A 19,194-nucleotide genomic window follows, 5' to 3' on the forward strand; every position below is an offset into this window, starting at 1 on the left:
CTGGCTTTAGCAGGGGGACACGTCTGGCACTGCAGGATCTGAGTCCCTGGCGGCGTAGTGTGTTACTGATGGTAGCCTTTGTTACGTTGGTCCCAGCTCTCTGCAGGTCATTCACTAGGTCCCCCTGTGTGGTTCTGGGATTTTTGCTCACCGTTCTTGTGATCATTTTGACCCCACGGGGTGAGATTTTGCGTGGAGCCCCAGATCGAGGGAGATTATCAGTGGTCTTGTATGTCTTCCATTTTCTAATTATTGCTCCCGCAGTTGATTTCTTCACACCAAGCTGCTTGCCTATTGCAGATTCAGTCTTCCCAGCCTGGTGCAGGTCTACAATTTTGTTTCTGGTGTCCTTCGACAGCTCTTTGGTCTTCACCATAGTGGAGTTTGGAGTGTGACTGTTTGAGGTTGTGGACAGGTGTCTTTTATACTGATAACAAGTTCAAACATGTGCCAATAATACAGGTAATGAGTGAAGGACAGAGGAGCCTCTTAAAAAAGAAGATACAGGTCTGTGAGAGACAGAAATCTTGCCTGTTTGTAGGCGACCAAATACTTATTTTCCACCATAATTTGCAAATAAATTCTTTCAAAAATCAGACAATGTGATTGTCTGGATTTGTTTCCACATTTTGTCTCTCATAGTTGAGGTATACCTATGATGACAATTACAGGCCTCTATCATCTTTTTAAGTGGGAGAACTTGCACAATTGGTGGCTGACTAAATACTAAATACTTTTTTCCCCACTGTGTATATATATATATATATATATATATATATATATATATATATTTGTTCCTCCACCTCACTCCGTTTCATGTTTCATATACTACATATTTTGCAGAACTGACCTTATGTATGGTTCTAAAAATCTAATAACTGTTTATTTTATTTCTAAATATATGCTTAAATAGAGATTTTTGTTAACTTATAGATGTATCTGTATTGTCATTATTGTCAAATCTTATATTTTATTGGCGTTAATTTGACCCATTTTTTCCCCTTTATTTCCGGATAAATAAAGAATTTATAAAAAAAAATAATGCAGCAGCAACAAAGTAAAGGATTGTGGCCACGGCATGTGAACAACACCGTCCGGCTGATATTTTACAGTTCGGGTGGGCAGCAAGACTGAGGCTCCGCTGCTCATTTTTACCACCCCCCTGTTGTCAGTTGTTCCATATCTTCTTTGACCTTTCCATAATCAGCCTCCAATTCTAGTGGGTGCTGTTAGTGTTACTGTGTAACTCTGTCACCACTGTCTGCTTTGCTACACCCTGGTCCCTGGTCTGTGCCTCTTTTCTGTACAGGCTTGCCCACATCACAGGCGAGCCTTGTGATTGGTGCTCAGAGGAAGTGACAGCCAGTGGTGAACACAGTGCTCTGAGTAGATGCTCTACACGGGATGTGGAAATTGATGAAAGTGTTGCGGCTTGAAAAGAGAAAGTGAGAGAGACGTGCGAGGTGCTCAACACTGCTGTACACAGCCCTGTCATTGCCACGTGCCTTTCGGATGCCAAGGCCCAGGCAAGATGCCGTCCAGGCCCACAGTGAGCATGGTGAGCAATGTGTGTGCCTGTGTTGTAACAGGGGGTGAAGCCTTGTGTGGCTGGAAGACTTTGTCCCAGCCTCACAAATCTTGCAAGACCTGCTATGAGGACAGCTCACCTCCCTGTAGGACAAGCAGGATGTCACAAAGGCTTACAGTGAGTTTAGAGGTGCTGCAGTTGCAGTCTTCATAGTTCAGGAACCCTACTGCCCAGGGAAGGATACGTGGTAGAATCACTGACTGAGGGTGGACACTAGTCCGTTTCCAAGAATGAAGATTGGCCTTTTACTGTCACATGGGGAAAGGGAAAGGGTCCTCGGTCCAGGAATGACACTAGTTCTGGTGAAACCCTGGGAGTCCCTCACTTTGGAGTAGTTTCCTCTCACTTCTTGTTTGGGCTTTGGGACAGAAAGTTCCCTATGGGACCCAGATAACGAAAATAAAACAGACAAAGGTTTTAACCCTTACTCTATTGAAAAAGAAAAAAAAAAACTTTAATGGAGGGTTAGGGTGCCTGGCATGGACACAGTCTTTAAAGTCATTATTTATGCATCTTTCACATTTTCACATTCTTACTTTTCCATATTTTCGTTGCTTTATAAAATACAGATATTTGTAAATTAGTCACTAGAGGGAGCTCTGCATCAGCTTAAACTTTTTTATTCTCACTAAGTTGGTTGACTCATAGAGGTTGATTTACTAAGGACAAATTGACTGTGCACCTTGCAAAATGCCGTTACACTCTGTAGGAGCACTTGCTCCAGAGCTTAGTAAATGAGCAGAAGCTCTTCTGACTTCCATCATCCAATCACATACAAGCAAAAAAGCTGTTTTTTTCATTTCCCTTGCATGTGATTCGGTATTCTTCGGAAAGTGAATCTTTACCTCATTTACTAAGCTCTGGAGCAATTGCACTTTCAGTGTGCAACTGCACTTTGCAAAGTGCACAGTCTATTTACCTTTAGTAAATCAACCCCATTGACTTGCATAGCAAAGCACAAGCTTTATGTAGCGCTGCAAAGTAGGATATATTACACCAAGGTTATTTAAAGCCCAGCTTCGGTCATAAAAAAGTTTTAAAAAGAGTAGCTTAATTGCTTAAGGACAAGCCGCCACAGTTATACTGCGGCATTGTGGCTGGATCCCGCAAATCGCCGTTGGTTTGTACACAGCGATTTGTGGGCGTGCGCGCCCCCTGCCCAGCGGGGGAGCCAATCAGCGGGTGGGGCACACTCGATTTCCGCTGGCCTCCCACGATCGTTCTCAGCAGTGACAGAACGGGATCTGCCTGTGTACACAAGGCAAATCTCCATTCTGACAGGGGAGATCACACAGATCCTGTCTTTCTGCTATGCAGGAAGAAGGATCTGTGTGTTTCCCCAGTCACACAGTCGAACACACAGTTAGGGAACACATTTAACCCCTTGATCGCCCCTCATTTTAATCCCTTCCCTGTGAGTGTCATTAGTACAATAACTGCATATTTTTAGCACTGATTACTGTAATGATGTCACTGGTTCCCAAAAAAGCGTAAAAAATGTCAGTTAGGTGTCCGATCTGTCTTCCGCAATGTCGTAGTCCTGCTAAAAATCAATGATCGCTGCCATTACTAGAAAAAAAAATAAATAAAAATGCCATAAATCTCTCCCCTATTTTGTAGATGCTATAGCTTTTGCGCAAACCAATCAATATACGCTTATTGCGATTTTTTTTTTTTTTTTTTAACCAAAAATATGTAGAATAGATATTGGTCTAAACTGATGAAGAAATTTGTTTTTGTTTTTTTAATTTTTTTGGGATATTTATTCTAGCAAAAAGTAAAAAATATTGTTTTTTTTTTTTTCAAAATGGACAGTCTTTCTTTGTTTATAGCACAAAAAATACCACCAAAAGAAAGCTCTATTTGTGGGAAAAAAAGGAGGTCAATTTTGTTTGGGTACAGCGTCGCACGACAGCGCAATTGTCAGTTAAAGCGACGCAGTGCCGTATCCCAAAAAATGGCCTGATCATTAAGGGGGGAAATCTTCCAGGGCTGAAGTAGTTAATGTAGAACTTACCTCCTCTCTGGTGCTCCCCTTGCAGTAATTCATATCCTCAGTTTTCTGGGCTGAATGATGCTGAGGGCAACCTGTGAGTGCAGGGAGCAATGGACATCTCCCTGCACTTCTCATACAGTGATGCAGATAGAGGCACTAATGTCATCATGGAAGACCACCACCGCCAGAAAAAAATCCAAAATTGAAGAGGACGTGGCACATGACTGACCTAAAGACATCTGAAATGTGAAAATGGTACTTTTTTTTTTAGAAAAAAACGAAATACTCCAGGAATAGTAACAGGTACATTTTACTAGAAGGACCCCAAAGATGATTCATTTAAAGCAAAACTCCACCCAAAAGGGGAAGTTCCCCTTTAAGGCCTCCTCCCCCGCTCCTCTTTAACAACTTGACACCAGGAATATTTACCCCCCTTCATGACCAGGCCATTTTTTGCAATACGGTACTGCGTTACTTTAACTTACAATTGCACGGTCGTTCGACACTGTACCCAAATAATGTATGTCCTTTTTTTCCCCCACAAATAGAGCTCAATTTTGGTGGTATTTGATCACCTCTGCTGTTTTTATTTTTGCACTATAAACAAAAAAAGACTGACAAGTTTGAAAAAATAAACAATATTTTTTTTACTTCCTGCTATAAAACATATCCAATTAAAAATTTTAAAAATCAAATTTCTTCCATTTGCAGGAAACAAGGACACTGCACACAGATAGAGTTGTATGGACACTGTATACAGACATCATTGTTCTTAGTCACCTTGCTGACACCTGTAGTGCCGCAGGACACAAGGCCATTCAGATACAGAGACACTGTATACAGACACCATTTTCCTTTCACTTTTGCTGAGGAAGATCCTGGGCCAGTTGTGTTGTTTGGCCTTGCTATTCAGGAGTTTAAGTGCACCAACAAGAGTGGCTAGCTGAAGATACTAAGCGTCATCTTTCTTCAAAGGGACTGAAGCTACTAGTGCCACATGGGCCCGCACACACATACTCAGGGCTCTGTATATGCAGCGGGACAGTTTATCTGGGAAGCTAATCCATTGAATGTTGATTTGAATACAGTGTTTGTAGTTGGGCCTGTGGAGTCAGGAGGCAGAAGAGAGACGTCTGACATAAAGAATGTCAGTCTTCTGCTCTCCTCCTGCCTGGACTCATAGAGCAACATTTGAGTAAAAGTAACCAATCCAATATAAAGTGTCATATTGTAATTTATTTATTTAAGTGTGCCTCTGCTCTTGGGGTTATTCTCCGGTTTGGAATGCCCTGAAAGCAACCTGAATATAGTATTGATCTGTATTGCTCTTAATCTCAGTTATTGCTCTCCAGTGGTATATTTGAATATACAGTATCTCACAAAAATGAGTACACCCCTCACATGTTTGTAAATATTTTATTATACCTTTTCATGTGACAACACTGAAGAAATGACACTTTGCTACAATGTAAAGTAGTGAGTGTACAGCTTGTATAACAGTGTAAATTTGCTGTCCCCTCAAAATAACTCAACACACAGCCATTAATGTCTATACCGCTGGCAACAAAAAAGAGTACACCCCTAAGTGAAAATGTCCAAATTGGGCCCAATTAGCCATTTTTCCTTCCCGGTGTCATGTGACTCGTTAGTGTTACAAGGTCTCGGGTGTGAATGGGGAGCAGGTGTGTTAAATTTGGTGTTATCGCTCTCACTCTGTCATACTGGTCACTGGAAGTTCAACATGGCACCTCATGGCAAAGAACTCTGAGGATCTGAAAAAAATGTTGCTCTACATCAAGATGGCATAGGCCAGTGATAGCGAACCTTGGCACTCCAGATGTTTTGGAACTACATTTCCCATGATGCTCAACTACACTGCAGAGTGCATGAGCATCATGGGAAATGTAGTTCCAAAACATCTGGGGTGCCAAGGTTCGCTATCACTGGCCTAGGCTAGAAGAAGATTGCCAAGGCTCTAAAACTGAGCTGCAGCATGGTGGCCAAGACCATACAGTGGTTTAACAGGATAAGTTCCACTCAGAACAGGCCTCACCATGGTCGACCAAAGAAGTTGAGTGCACATGCTCAATGTCATATCCAGAGGTTGTCTTTGGGTAATAGACGTATGAGTGCTGCCAGCATTGCTGCAGAGATTGAAGGAGTGGGGGGGTCAGCCTGTGAGTGCTCAGACCATACGCCACACACTGCATCAAATTGGTCTGCATGGCTGTCGTTCCAGAAGGAAGCCTCTTCTAAAGATGATGCACAAGAAAGCCCGTAAACAGTTTGTTGAAGACAAGCAGACTAAGGACATGGATTACTGGAACCATGTCCTGTGGTCTGATGAGACCAAGATAAACTTATTTGGTACAGATGGTGTCAAGCGTGTGTGGCGGCAACCAGGTGAGGAGTACAAAGACAAGTGTGCCTTGCCTACAGTCAAGCATGGTGGTGGGAGTGTCATGGTCTGGGGCTGCATGAGTGCTGCCGGCACTGGGGAGCTACAGTTCATTGAGGGAACCATGAATGCCAACATGTACTGTGACATACTGAAGCAGAGTATGATCCCCTCCCTTCAGAGACTGGGCCACAGGGCAGTATTCCAACATAACGACCCCAAGACGACCACTGCCTTGCTAAAGAAACTGGTTGTAAAGGTGATGGACTGGCCAAGCATATCTCCAGACCTAAACCCTATTGAGCGTCTGTGGGGCATCCTCAAACGGAAAGTGGAGGAACGCAAGGTCTCTAACATCCACCAACTCCATGATGTGTCATGAAGGAGTGGAAGAAGACTCCAGTGGCAACCTGTGAAGCTCTGGTGAACTCCATGCCCAAGAGGGTTAAGGCAGTGCTGGAGAATAATGGTGGCTACACAAAATATTGACACTTTGGGCCCAGTTTGGACATTTTCACTTAGGGGTGTACTCACTTTTGTTGCCAGTGGTTTAGACATTATTGGCTGTGTGTTGAGTTATTTTGAGGGGACAGTAAATTTACACTGTTATACAAGCTGTACACTCACTACTTTACATTGTAGCAAAGTGTCATTTCTTCAGTGTTGTCACATGAAAAGATATAATAAAGTATTTACAAAAATGTAAGGGGTATACTCACTTTTGTGAAATACTGTATGTACTGTTACTGTCTGTTACTTTTCCAAAGAAATAGTGCAGTAAAGACAATTTCTGTGTTTTATCATAAGGTGTGTGTTTCTCATTGGTCATTGCACTTACACTATTACCAGGTGTGCCAAGAGGGGCAGAGACTGTTATTGGGGTTGAGAGGCAGAGTCCGCAACAAACATACTTAAGAGGATCCTGCGGGGGCAGCGCTACATATGGGAGGGTTGCAAGAAGAAAGCCACTCCTTAAGAAAGGCCACATGCAGTCACCACTGAGCTTTACCCAGAACGCACCTTGAAGAGGCCACATGAAAAAGGGTGTTCTGGTCAGATGAAACTAAAATTGAATTATTTGCCGCAAGGCAAAAGTACTAACCATTGAGCCACTGTGCTGCCCGTTATTTTGTCTACCTATGCCTATGCTAGTGTACTAGAACGATGTACTGTATACACAGGTTGCCTTTATTTTCAGTGGCAATATGCATGCACAGAGGAAACAACGGCACCTTCCCCTTGCAATGCATGAGATAAAAAATATAGTGGCTGGAATATAATAAATCGGGTGTGTTTTTTGGCTTGTGGACGCAGTTGAGGGCTAAATAAAAACACCCATCGGCGCACACATGGGTATGAATAGGGCCCATATATAGGGCCTTTTAATGTATGTCAACGCATGTACATGGGTTAACTATTGTTCTTAAAGGTGCTAGTTATCATAGTGTGTAGTAGTAGGCTGCCAGGTCTTGCAGAGAGTTGTAGTTCAATGGATTGCTCAAGCCTGACCCCTCTAATAGAGCACAGTGTGTCCTGACTTTACCCCCTCATACACCTGTTCCTCCCCAGGATTTCAGTGCTGACAGCTTGAATGTTATACTCTATCCCTCCAGCTCACACATCAAAGCATAGCCTGGGGACAAGGACTGAGATAACAGATTAAATGTTGGATCTGACTGACAGCAGGTAAGGATTCTGCAAACACAAGTTTTCTCTGGAAGAGGCAGAGGGCTGGGGGAGCGAGAAAACTTTTTTATTTTTAAAACAGAGCTTTAGGTTCTTTCATCCCCCAGAGCTATCTCCACTGATGCCAGGTCTGCTCTTCTCCTCACCACCGCTGCCATCTACTCTGCGTCTTCTTCTGGGTCTGTCATCTTCTGTCTTGCTTATCACCTGGGCCACAGATGACACAACTCCCATGCTTGCACTTGTTACTTCTTCCCAGCACTTACTCCCAGCTTCTTACAGATGGAGCTGCTATCTTCTGCCCATTTCTTCTGGGTTCAGGAGTTTGATTGGCTGGGTCGGGATGACATAACTCCTGCACATGCATATCGGAATTACTTCATCCTGACACCTGGCACTTACTGCCAGCATTTTACAGATAACACTTCCATCTTCCCCCCCCATGTTCTACAGGGTTTAGGAGTTTTGGCTATCATGATTGGTTGTGCCAGGATGAATGACTTCATCCCGACACCCGACACTTACTCCCAGCATCTTCTGTCTTCTTCATAAGCTGGGCCTCCGATGATGTAACTCTCTTGCATGTGCATGGGTGTTACTTCATCCTACCACCTTACAGATGGCACTTCCATCTTCTCCCCATCTTTTTTTGGGTCCGTCATCTTCTGTCTTCCTCCTAGGTGCTTGGCCTCAGATGATGTAACTCTCATGCTGAATGCGCATGGGCGTTACTTCATGCCAGTACCTACTCCCAGCATCTTACAGATGGCAGTTCAATCTTCTCCCTATCTTCTTCTGGGTCCGTCATCTTCTGTCTTCCTCATTGGCCGGACCTCAGATGAAGTAACTTCCTTGCATGTACATGGATGAGACTTCGCCCCTGCACTTTCTTCCAGCAGATGGGACTATCATCTACTCCCCATCTTCTTCTGGATTTAGGAGTTTTCAGCTGTCTTGATTGGCCAAAATAGTGTACAGAAACTCCCAGGCATGCGCACAGGAATGACTTCATCCCAAAACCTGTCACTTACTCCCAGTATCTTACAGATGGCGTTTCTTTCTTCTCACCATCTTCTTCTGGGTTTTCTCCCTTCTGTCTTCTTACTGGGGCTGGTTCTCAAATGATGTACCTCCTGTGTATCTGCATGGGCATTACTTTGTCCGGACACTTATTCCCACCATCTTACAGAGGGGGCTTCCATCTTCTCCCCATTTTCTTCTGGGCTCAGGAGTTTTCAGCCATCTTGATTGGCAGGGCCAAAATTGTTTACAGAAACTCCCAGTAATGCACAGGGAACTACTTGATCCCGACACCCAGCACTTACTCCCAGCATCTGATGCATGTGTGGCTCTCGGTGTACAATTCAGAATACATTGGTGATTGGCAGGCAAAGGAAATCTACTAGTAATTTATAGTAATGAAACCTGTAGGTTCTCCTTGAAACTGCTCTGACACTTAAAACTGACAAAAACTATTCTTTGCAAAGATAAAATTTGTCTCTTCTGCTGCTAAGTTGCGAAAGCCAATCTAAGACCACCAGCTAAAGAACCTTCAGAATCTGTCCCCCGCTAAGCTTGGTGGTTCCCTCTCCTAACTCCTACCTCCCTACAGGACCCTGTACTGACGAAGGGGTTAGCAGATGGAACCACTAACCACAGCAGGAAAGCAAGAATCATAGATATCTCTTTGAAAGGAGACTGAAAATGAGGTATATACAATTTTTTTTCTAATTCGGCTACCATGTTGGTAAAAAAAGAAATTTAAAAAAAAGAAATGCAATAATAAAAAAAAAAGCCACAGTAGGTACTGTTTCCCTCTTGGGGCTACTGGGAACAGCACTGTATACATGATGATTGGCAGTTTGTACCAAGAGACAAACCCAAAACTTTCTGGAGAGCCAGGATCAGATCTGCTTATTAGGTCAGGAAAGAATGTAGATGGAATTCATTTTGCTTGATACTTAATTTGTGTTACTACCTATTATTGTATGTTTTCTTTATTACACTTACTACACTTCCCTTTAATATAAACATTTTAAAAGCTTTGTTTTAGTGTTGTGTGCAATTATAGATGTACTTATTCCAAATGCAGGCTGTGCTTCCTGCTCTCTTAACATTTTAAAAGCTATGTTACCATGCATAGTGTTCAGTTATAGATATCCGTGGGCACAACCATATTTGTTTATTCCATATACAGGCTCAGTTTCCTGCTCTCATAAAGGATTTACTAAAACTGGAGCACTCAGAATCCGGTGCAGTTGTGCATGGTAGCCAATCAGCTTCTAACCTCAGCTTGTTCAATTAAGCTTTGACAATAAGCCCCTGTTCACACCGGAGCGACTTAAGTCACATGACAAGTCAGCAACGGCACTGTTCAAATTGGTGCGACGCTGACTTTGCGGTGCCGAATTGATTTGAAAAAAGTAGTTACTGCACTACTTTTGCTGATTTTGGGTGCGACTTGGATAGACCTCTTTGCATGAAGCCGCACAGATGACTTCCAAATCGTAACTGAAGTCGCAAAGTCGCACTGACGTACGGCTATGAATTTGTGCAATTTCAGATGAGGTTGCACGATTTCAAAGCCGCAATTCAATGTGAATGAGGTGAAAAACCTGGAACCTGATTGGAGAGCTGCACCAGATTTAGCATGCTCCAGTTTTAGTAAATCAACCCCAAAATGCCTTATTACAGTATATAGTATGCAATTGTAGATGTACATGGTTACAGCCAGATTTGCTTATTTCAGATTCAGGCTCTGCTTTCTGCTTCCTTTTTTTAAAGCTGTTTCTGTATATGGTGTGTAATTCTAGATGTACAGTATCTCACAAAAGTGAGTACACCTCTCACGTTTTTGTAAATATTTTATTATATCTTTTCATTTGAAAACACGGAAGAAATTACACTTTGCTACAATGTAAAGTAGTGAGTGCACAGCTTTTATAACAGTGTAAATTTGCTGTCTCCTCATAATAACTCAACACACAGCCATTAATGTCTAAACCGCTGGCAACAAAAGTGAGTACACCCCTAAGTGAAAATGTCCAAATTGGGCCCAAAGTGTTAATATTTTGCGTGGCCACCATTATTTCCCAGCACTGCCCTAACCCTCTTGGGCATGGAGTTCACCAGAGCTTCACAGGTTGCCACTGGAGTCCTCTTCCACTCCTCCATGACAACATCACGGAGCTGGTGGATGTTGGAGACCTTGTGCTCCTCCACCTTCCGTTTGAGGATGCCCCACAGATGCTCAATAGGGTTTAGGTCTGGAGACATGCTTGGCCAGTCCATCACCTTTACAATCAGCTTCTTTAGAAAGGCAGTTGTCGTCTTGGAGGTGTGTTTGGGGTCGTTATCATGTTGGAATACTGCCTTGAGGCCTAGTTTTTGAAGGGAGGGCTCATGCTCTGTTTCAGTATGTCACACTACATGCAATCATGGTTCCTTCAATGAACTGTAGCTCCCCAGTGCCTGCAGCACTCATGCAGCTCCAGACCATGACGCCCCTACCACCATGCCTGACTGTAGGCAAGACACACTTGTCTTTGTACTCCTCACCCGGTTGCCGCCACACACGCTTGACACCATCTGAACCAAATATGTTTATCTTGGTCTCTTGAGACCACAGGATATGGTTCCAGTAATTCATGTCCTTAGTCTGCTTTTCTTCAGCAAACTGTATGTGGGCTTCCTTGTGCATCATCTTTAGAAGAGGCTTCCTTCTGGGATGACAGTCATGCAGACCAATTTGATGCAGTGTGAGGCGTATGGTCTGAGCACAGACAGGCTGACACTCATACGTCTATTTCCCAAAGACAAGCACGTGCACTCAACTTCTTTGGTTGACCTGGTAAACCGCTGTATGGTCTTGGCCACCGTGCTGCAGCTAGGCCATCTTTATGTAGAGCATTCTTTTTGAACTTTCAGTAACCAGTATGAGAGAGTGAGAGCGATAACACCAAATTTAACATACCTGCTCCCCATTAACACCTGAGACCTTGTAATAAAAACACTGGGGAGGGAAAATGGCTAATTGGGCCCAACTTGGACATTTTCACTTAGGGGTGTACTCACTTTTGTTGCAAGCGATTTAGATATTAATGGCTGTGTGTTGAGTTATTTTGAGAGAAAAGCAAATTTACACTGTTATACAAGCTGTACACTCACTACTTTACATTGTAGCAAAGTGTCATTTCTTCAGTGTTGTCACATGAAAAGATATAATAGAATATTTACAAAAATGTGAGGGGTGTACTCACTTTTGTGAGATACCGGTACAGCCAGATTTGATTATTCCATATTCAGGTTCTGCTTCCTGCTCCCCTAAAGTTTTAAAGCCCTGTTTCTGTATAAAGTGTGCAATTTTAGACGTACATGAGTGTAGACTTATTTGCTTATTTTACATGCAGGAGCTGCTTCCTTCTTAACATTCTTAAAAGCCTTGTTACTGTGTATAGTGCACAATTATAGATGCATATGGGTGCAGCCATATTTTCTCATTCCATTTACAGGCTTTGCTTCTTGCTCCCTTCTCCCAGTTCCAGTCTGTTAGTGCCCATAGACTGGAGAAGGTGGTTGGATGTTGCAGGAACATTTTGACTCCCTCTATCAGGTCATTGTGGTCCCACAAACACAAACGCTCAGATGGAGAGTGGCAGGGGAAGCGCTTGCAGGCACCTGCAGCTCCAACTGATTCCAAGGGAGACAATATCAATCAGACACACTCCTTCAACATATTCATTTCCTAAAAATGAGAGATCTGTCATCTTAAGTATATAGGCAAAAGGATCTGATCCAATCAAAATGAGCAGAATCCCTTCAAGGCTAACTGAGCTTATCTCTGCAGTCTTTATGCAAGGGTGCAAACCGCAATATCTGATCTCCAAAGATTTCCAAATCCGCAAAAATTATGGAAAATACTACTTTTTGAATAAAGTTGCTATACAGCCTAAAATGTATTAACTAATGTAACCTAAAAAGGCATCATTTATTGCTGTGTGAGATTACTGCTGACACTCTTCATCCTTGAGTTCTTCTTTAAATCACATTCTACCTGGGGAGGGCGGGGGTTAATAGCGGGAGCTTTGGCTGGAAGGCAGATAATTGCAGTAGTCAGGATATGCTGTAAAGTGACATCATCTTTTTATGAGCTGAGTCTGTCATCATAAAGCAATCCTTCTAGTAACATGTAAAATAAATCATTGTAAGTTATTATTACAGGTGTCACACTCCAGAGGATTGCTTCCAATCTTCTAATCCCTCTACCAGCCCCCCCCCCCCCCCCGAGTTACTGAATAAAGTGTACACTGGGCTGAGGCCCGGGGGCCCGCCAGCCTTACATTACCAGCATTAGGGCACTGTTATATAAATATCATTTTTGCTACAGCTAAGAGCTTGAGCTTGTTCAGCCTGTCCTAACATGAGGTTATCCACAACCATATCGCTGGCAACGAGACTCCATTTCACTGCCTTAAAGTTGATATGGGTAATGGTTGCTATGGGTAACTTATTTACTAAGGGTATCATATGGTTACTTAGGATAGCAACTGGTTGCTATGGGAACACACAACTGTTCTGAGTAGAATATAATTGCTCCAGGATGCATCTGGTTGCTATGTGAACACATGATTGCTCTGGGTTGCATCTAGTTGCTATGGGAAAACATGATTGCTCTGGGTAGAATGTAGTTGATCTGGGTTGCATATGGTTACTGTGGGAACACAGGGATGCTCTGGTTAGAATGTGTTGCATCTGGTTGCCATGGGAACACATATATGCGGTTGCTCAGGTTAGCGTCTGGTTGCTATGGGAACCCAAGATTGCTCTGGGTAGAATGTGGTTGCTATGGCTAGCATCTGGCTGCTATGGAAACAGTTTCTTTGGGTAGAATATGGTTGCTCTAGGTTGCATCTGGTTACTATAAGAACACCTGGTTGCCCTGGGTTGTATCTGGTTATTGTAGGAACACATGATTGCTCTGGTTAGAATGGGATTGCTCTGGGTAGCATCTGGTTGCTATGGGAACACATGATTTCTCTGGTTAGAATGTGGTTGCTCTGGATATCAACTGGTTGCTATGGGAACACACAATTTCTCTAAGTAGAATGTGGTTGCTTTAGCTGGCATCTGGTTGCTATGAGAACACAGTTGTCTTGAGTAGTCATGAAACACATGACTGCTCTGGGTAAAATGTGGTTGCTCTGGGTAGCATCTGGTTGCTATGTTAACACTGCAGTGGGATCATACGATTTTTCTGGGTAGAATGTAGTTATATTTGGTTGCTTCTGGTTGCTGTGGAAATACAATTGCCCAGGGTAAAATGTGGTTGCTCTGGGTAGCATCTGGTTTCTAGGAGTGACATTTGGTTGCCATAGGGAACTATCCATTGCTATGAATTATAGGTAATTTTTAATTGTTAGGAGTTGCTATAAGTACCATGAGTTTGATATATATATATATATATATATATATATATATATATATATATATATATATATATATATATATATATATATATATATATATATATATATATATATATATATCATCTGATTGCCAGGGAGTGCTTTTGGTTAGTATGGGTAACATTAGGTTGCTATGGGAACTTGATTGCTCTGAGTAGAATGTGGTTTCCTTTGGTAGCATCTGGTTGCTAGGGGTGACATTCATTTGCTGCTCGGAACTATCCATTGCTATACTCTTTATAGGTAATATTTAATTGTTAGTTGGAACATGTACTGTACTTACTACGGCTAGCATCAGTTTGATATGTATAACATCCAATCACTGTGGGTAGTTTTTAATTACTGTAACATGGTTGGTTGCTATGTGTAACATTAGGTATAAAATGATTGGCGTGGTATTGTTTCTGTTATTGTTACTATGGGTAGCACGATTCTTTAAGCAAACTTCTGTTGCTATAGGTAAATCTCTAATTGCTGTGATTAATATTTGTTATTGGTAGCATTCTATTATTTGGCTGCTATGGATAACATGTTATTGCTATAATATTATTATTATTATTATTATTATTATTATTATTATACAGGATTTATATAGCGCCAACAGTTTGCGCAGCTCTTTACAACGTTAGGGCAAATAGTACATTTACACTACAATTCAATAATACAATACAATTCAATACAGAAGGAATCAGAGGGTCCTGCTCGTTTGAGCCTTTAGGTAAGTTATGATTGATATAGGTTGCATTTGATTGTTATACTTTGCATTTGGTTGTTAATATACTTTGGTCAGGGCTGGTGCAAGGATTTTGGACACCCTAGGCGAAACCTAATTTTGCCACCCCCCTTGGCCCCACCCCTGACTCCACCCCCTTTGCCATGCCCATGTATACCCCACCTTTTTAATGAAGCGGCCATCAAATGCAGCCTACCAGTGCCCATCAAATGCAGCCTACCAGTGCCCATCAATGCAGCCTACCAGTGCCCATCAATGCAGCCTCACCAGTGCCCATCAGTGCAGCCTCACCAGCGCCCATCAATGCAGCCTACCAGTGCCCATAAATGCAGCCTCACCAGTGCTCATCAAATGCAGCCTCACCAGTGCCTATCAATGCAGCCTCACCAGTGCCTATCAATGCAGCCTCACCAGCGCCCATCAATGCAGCCTCACCAGCGCCCATCAATGCAGCCTCACCAGCGCCCATCAATGCAGCCTCACCAGCGCCCATCAATGCAGCCCATCAATGCAGCCTACCAGCGCCCATCAATGCTGCCTACCAGGTAGGTAGCGGGGAGGGGGACCCGACACCTCAGTACATGGACAGATCAGTCTTTAAAAAAACCAAATACATTTACATACGAATCTGTGATAATGCAATCTCAGACAGTGACAGTATTTCACTCACCAGGTCTGGGGCTTTGCAGACTGCTCTGCATCTATCCGATGACATGACCCTACCAGTGCCTATGTGAGGAACAATTTTAAACTCTGCCTGCCTCGGTGCCTCCTCCAGGCAGGCTCCACCTGTTACCAAGCTCGGCGCTCCGCTGCCAGGCGCTATAGCACTTGAGTGACGCTGCCAGCCTTGTTCAGGACAGGCCATGAGGAAGAGTGGCCTCTACAACGGGGGGGGGGGACACAGTATTAGGAATCACGTATGGGCAGAGATGGCTGGCTGTGGTCATGTCACGGACAGTAATCACAGGTCACTGATCAGAGGCACACAGCCACGCAGCAGGGGATGTTTGCTTGCTTCCATTCATTCGGGAGTCGGGACATAGACAGAGTCCTGAGTCCTCTGCCACCGTTGCGCCTCTTGCACTATGTGCGAACAAAGTGGCAGCTGCCTGCTGATGCTGAGACTTCATTTCTTGCTGCAAAGAGATGAGAGTAAGGACAACAGCGGACAGGCGCCCTGTGCAGCAGTGCGCCCTAGGCGGCTGCCTAGTTTGCCCCTAGTGGTAGCACCAACCCTGACTTTGGTTGAAATCCTGTTACTATGGGGTAAGATGTGTGATTGCTTTTGGTAGCTTTGAGTAAGATTCAGTTGCTATGGCAAACTCTTGAACAATACCCATCCTTATGATCCTATTAACTACATAGGTAGTAGGTCCTTTGTTACCAGTTAGGTGGGAGCTCTGTGGGTTGCATTGTGTTGCTATTGGTAAATTTTGGTTGCTGTGGGCTGCTATGGGTGAAAGTTGGTTGTGGGTATTAGCTGCGATTGTTATTGTAACATTCAGTGGTCATGAATTTCTGTAGATATGATTTACACTTCTGGTTTCTATGGGTTACATCTCAGTCGCCATAGGTTAATAATTAGCTGTTATTAACATTATTTACCTTGGAAATATTTGGTTGACGTCTTATTGACTGCTTTTAGTGAAGTCTGATCAGTTGCTTAGTTGCCATGGGAAATACCTGGTTGCTGTGTAAAACATATGCTGTTATTGGCAATATTTGGTAGAGATGGAGACGTACGCTTGTTGCCATAGCTATTACTTGGTTGCTCTGATACAAGTTTGATTATTTGCTTTATTGGTTGCTATTGATTGGCTGTCTGGTTGGTTGCCATGGGCAGCGTTTAATTAGTTGATGTTCCTTAAATCTGATTGCAGTCCGTATTTCGGTCTTGTTTTTGTCTATGGCTGGAAGACAGGACCCCGGTGATTATTTGATGCCCGGGGGAAGACGCACAATCCCTCAGCTTTCATTCATTAGCTCATTCGTTCATTCATTACTGCGATATTGAATCTGACGGCCCTGTCAGGGAATCCCTTTCACGGCCGCCATGTTGAATTGTGTCAGGGGGCCCACCTATCACTTGCAGGCTGAGTTTGGCCATGGGCCACATGGGGGTTACCAGTCCCATCAGCACTTAACCCGGCTGCCCTGGGCCTCCTGAATAATAGATGAAATGCTTAGCCGAGGCCTGATTAATGCCAGTGGATGCTGCTGAGGGAGAGGCCTCGCTTCCTCCATGGTTGCCGGGGAAACTGGTCCCTGTTCCTCCGGTTTTCTCATTGCGGTATAATCCGTACAGTTTACTTCATAATTATTAATACTATACCTCTAAACAGGAATTTGCATATTTTCTGCCATGTACACATGTGCTCAGTGGGCAAATCAACCACCCTGACACTGGGGGTAAAAAAGCGTATGGCATAAACTCAATGGCTCAGTGCACAGATCAAGACACCCATGATGTGCCACCCTGACTCTGGGGGTTAAAGGGTGTTTGGCATAAACTGAATCATTCAGTGCACAAATCAAGACTTCCATGGTGTGCCACTCTGACTCTGGGGGTAAAGGGGCGTATGGCACAAACTGGAAGGCCCAATGTACACCAGTACTCATTAAAGCTTCACTTTCACCTGTCCTAAAAATGGCCTGCAATGTATGAAGTTCAATGCTTCCGAGCATGCGTCAAATTGTTTCCGAGCATGCGTGATTTTTTGCGCGTCCAAATTGCATACAATCGAACGCATTTTCGGATAGGAACCTTTCCCGACCGAAAAATGGGGAACATGCTCTCAATCTTTTGCTGGCTGGAATTCCGCTAGCAAAAGACCGATGGAGCATACACATGGTCGCATTTTCCGACAAAAAGCTCTCATCGGAGTTTTGCTGGCGGCATTTCCGATCGTGTGTACGCGGTATTACACACATGTATGTGTTGCAGCATGGGTTTCATACAAACTTAAAGCCCCGCTGTAACACTGTCATAAAAATGTACTGAACAGGAACAGGAGAAAGGTTTCTGCATAATAATCAGTAAATAGATTGTGTAAAAATTGTCCTTTTCTTTTTTTTTAATGCATTTGTGAAAACACATATCCTCAGATGCAAAAATTTTGGACTCTGCATTACAGATCTGAATGCAGTGCATGCTTATGCACCTGTGTGAATGTCATCATTGAGAACAATGCTGCTGCATTCAGATCTGTAAATAAAAATGGTAGTAAATACATTTTTTCTGGACATTGCATTTGTGCTGTGCATTACCGCATGTAGGATAATACTATGTTATGTCACACAGTAGCGCAGGTTGCATTAAAGTGATTTTAAGCAAGCATCTTGTAAAACAACCCATTCAGTTTAAAATAGAAATGAAAAGCAAAACATTTTTGTATAGATATAAAAAAATATATATATAAATACCTTTTTTTTTCCCCTTTTTTTATAAGTGATCACATTCCCACTGTTCTCAGGTGCAGACGAGTTTGGGGAGGAGAAACAACAGTACATTGAGCTTCCCAGTGAATGGGTGTGTCAGGACAAAGTCTGATCATTGGAGGAGAGCATATCTAGAGAACTAGAGAACTGAACATGCTGTGCTCTCCTGTTTAGTGTGTTCAGTTTTTTTTATGGGAAAGTAGAGGGACTGGCAGGAACACCAGGGATTTTCACACAAAGGAAGCAATAGAAAGAGAACAGAAGACTTTCTCATACAAGTATATGGTACAGCAGGCACATATCAGGAACATGAAGTGTTGGGGTAACAAGCACTTTAAGGCAGCCCATTGAAATCAATGTGCTTCTGACACACCACGTCCCAAAAATCACAAGATTATGGCACGTTGCTATGCATTGTAAGGCACTTTAACACATGAGAACACAAGCTAATAGGACATAAAACAGATTTTCTTGTCCATGTGCAGGGCTGCCCAGCATAGCCCAACACATATGGTGTGAATGAGCCCTTAGTCCATCTTAGCTACATCTCCATCTAAGACAACCCTGTCCACAGGATGACACCCCCCGTTTTAAAAAACCCCATAAAATTATTTATTTATTACAGGTACTTACTGTATATAGCGCCATCAATTTACGCAGCGCTTTACACATCTATATTGTACATTCACATCAGTCCTTGCCCTCAAGGAGCTTACAATGTAAGGTATTAACTAAACTACGGTCAGGAACAGGTAATGAAACTATAGCATGGTGGGACTCAAAATCTGTTGTTGTAGAATGCTCTTATATATAGTGTATAGGCAAAAGTGTTGAAACTTTATATGAAAAAAAGACAAAGGCAAATGATCTGTTTTGGCTTTTTATAAA

The 19,194-nt window shown here is 43.0% G+C and overlaps 1 protein-coding gene across 9 annotated transcripts in view; it reads left to right on the forward strand.

The window, feature by feature from the left end:
- The window catches only part of LOC141139158 (DNA (cytosine-5)-methyltransferase 3A), a 390,588-nt gene that overhangs the window by 182,188 nt on the left and 189,206 nt on the right, over window positions 1-19,194 (forward strand). Inside the window, exon 1 of one of the 9 annotated variants that reach the window (XM_073625037.1) lies at window positions 1,436-1,558. The exons of the other annotated variants lie outside the window; for them this stretch is intronic. Coding sequence (XP_073481138.1) covers window positions 1,532-1,558 — 27 coding nt within the window. The 5' untranslated portion in view covers window positions 1,436-1,531. Of the gene's footprint in view, window positions 1-1,435; window positions 1,559-19,194 lie in introns of those variants that run through there. 9 annotated transcript variants of the gene reach the window in all.

This window comes from Aquarana catesbeiana, linkage group LG04 (assembly GCF_042186555.1).
Source record: "Aquarana catesbeiana isolate 2022-GZ linkage group LG04, ASM4218655v1, whole genome shotgun sequence".
Lineage (NCBI taxonomy): Eukaryota > Metazoa > Chordata > Amphibia > Anura > Ranidae > Aquarana > Aquarana catesbeiana.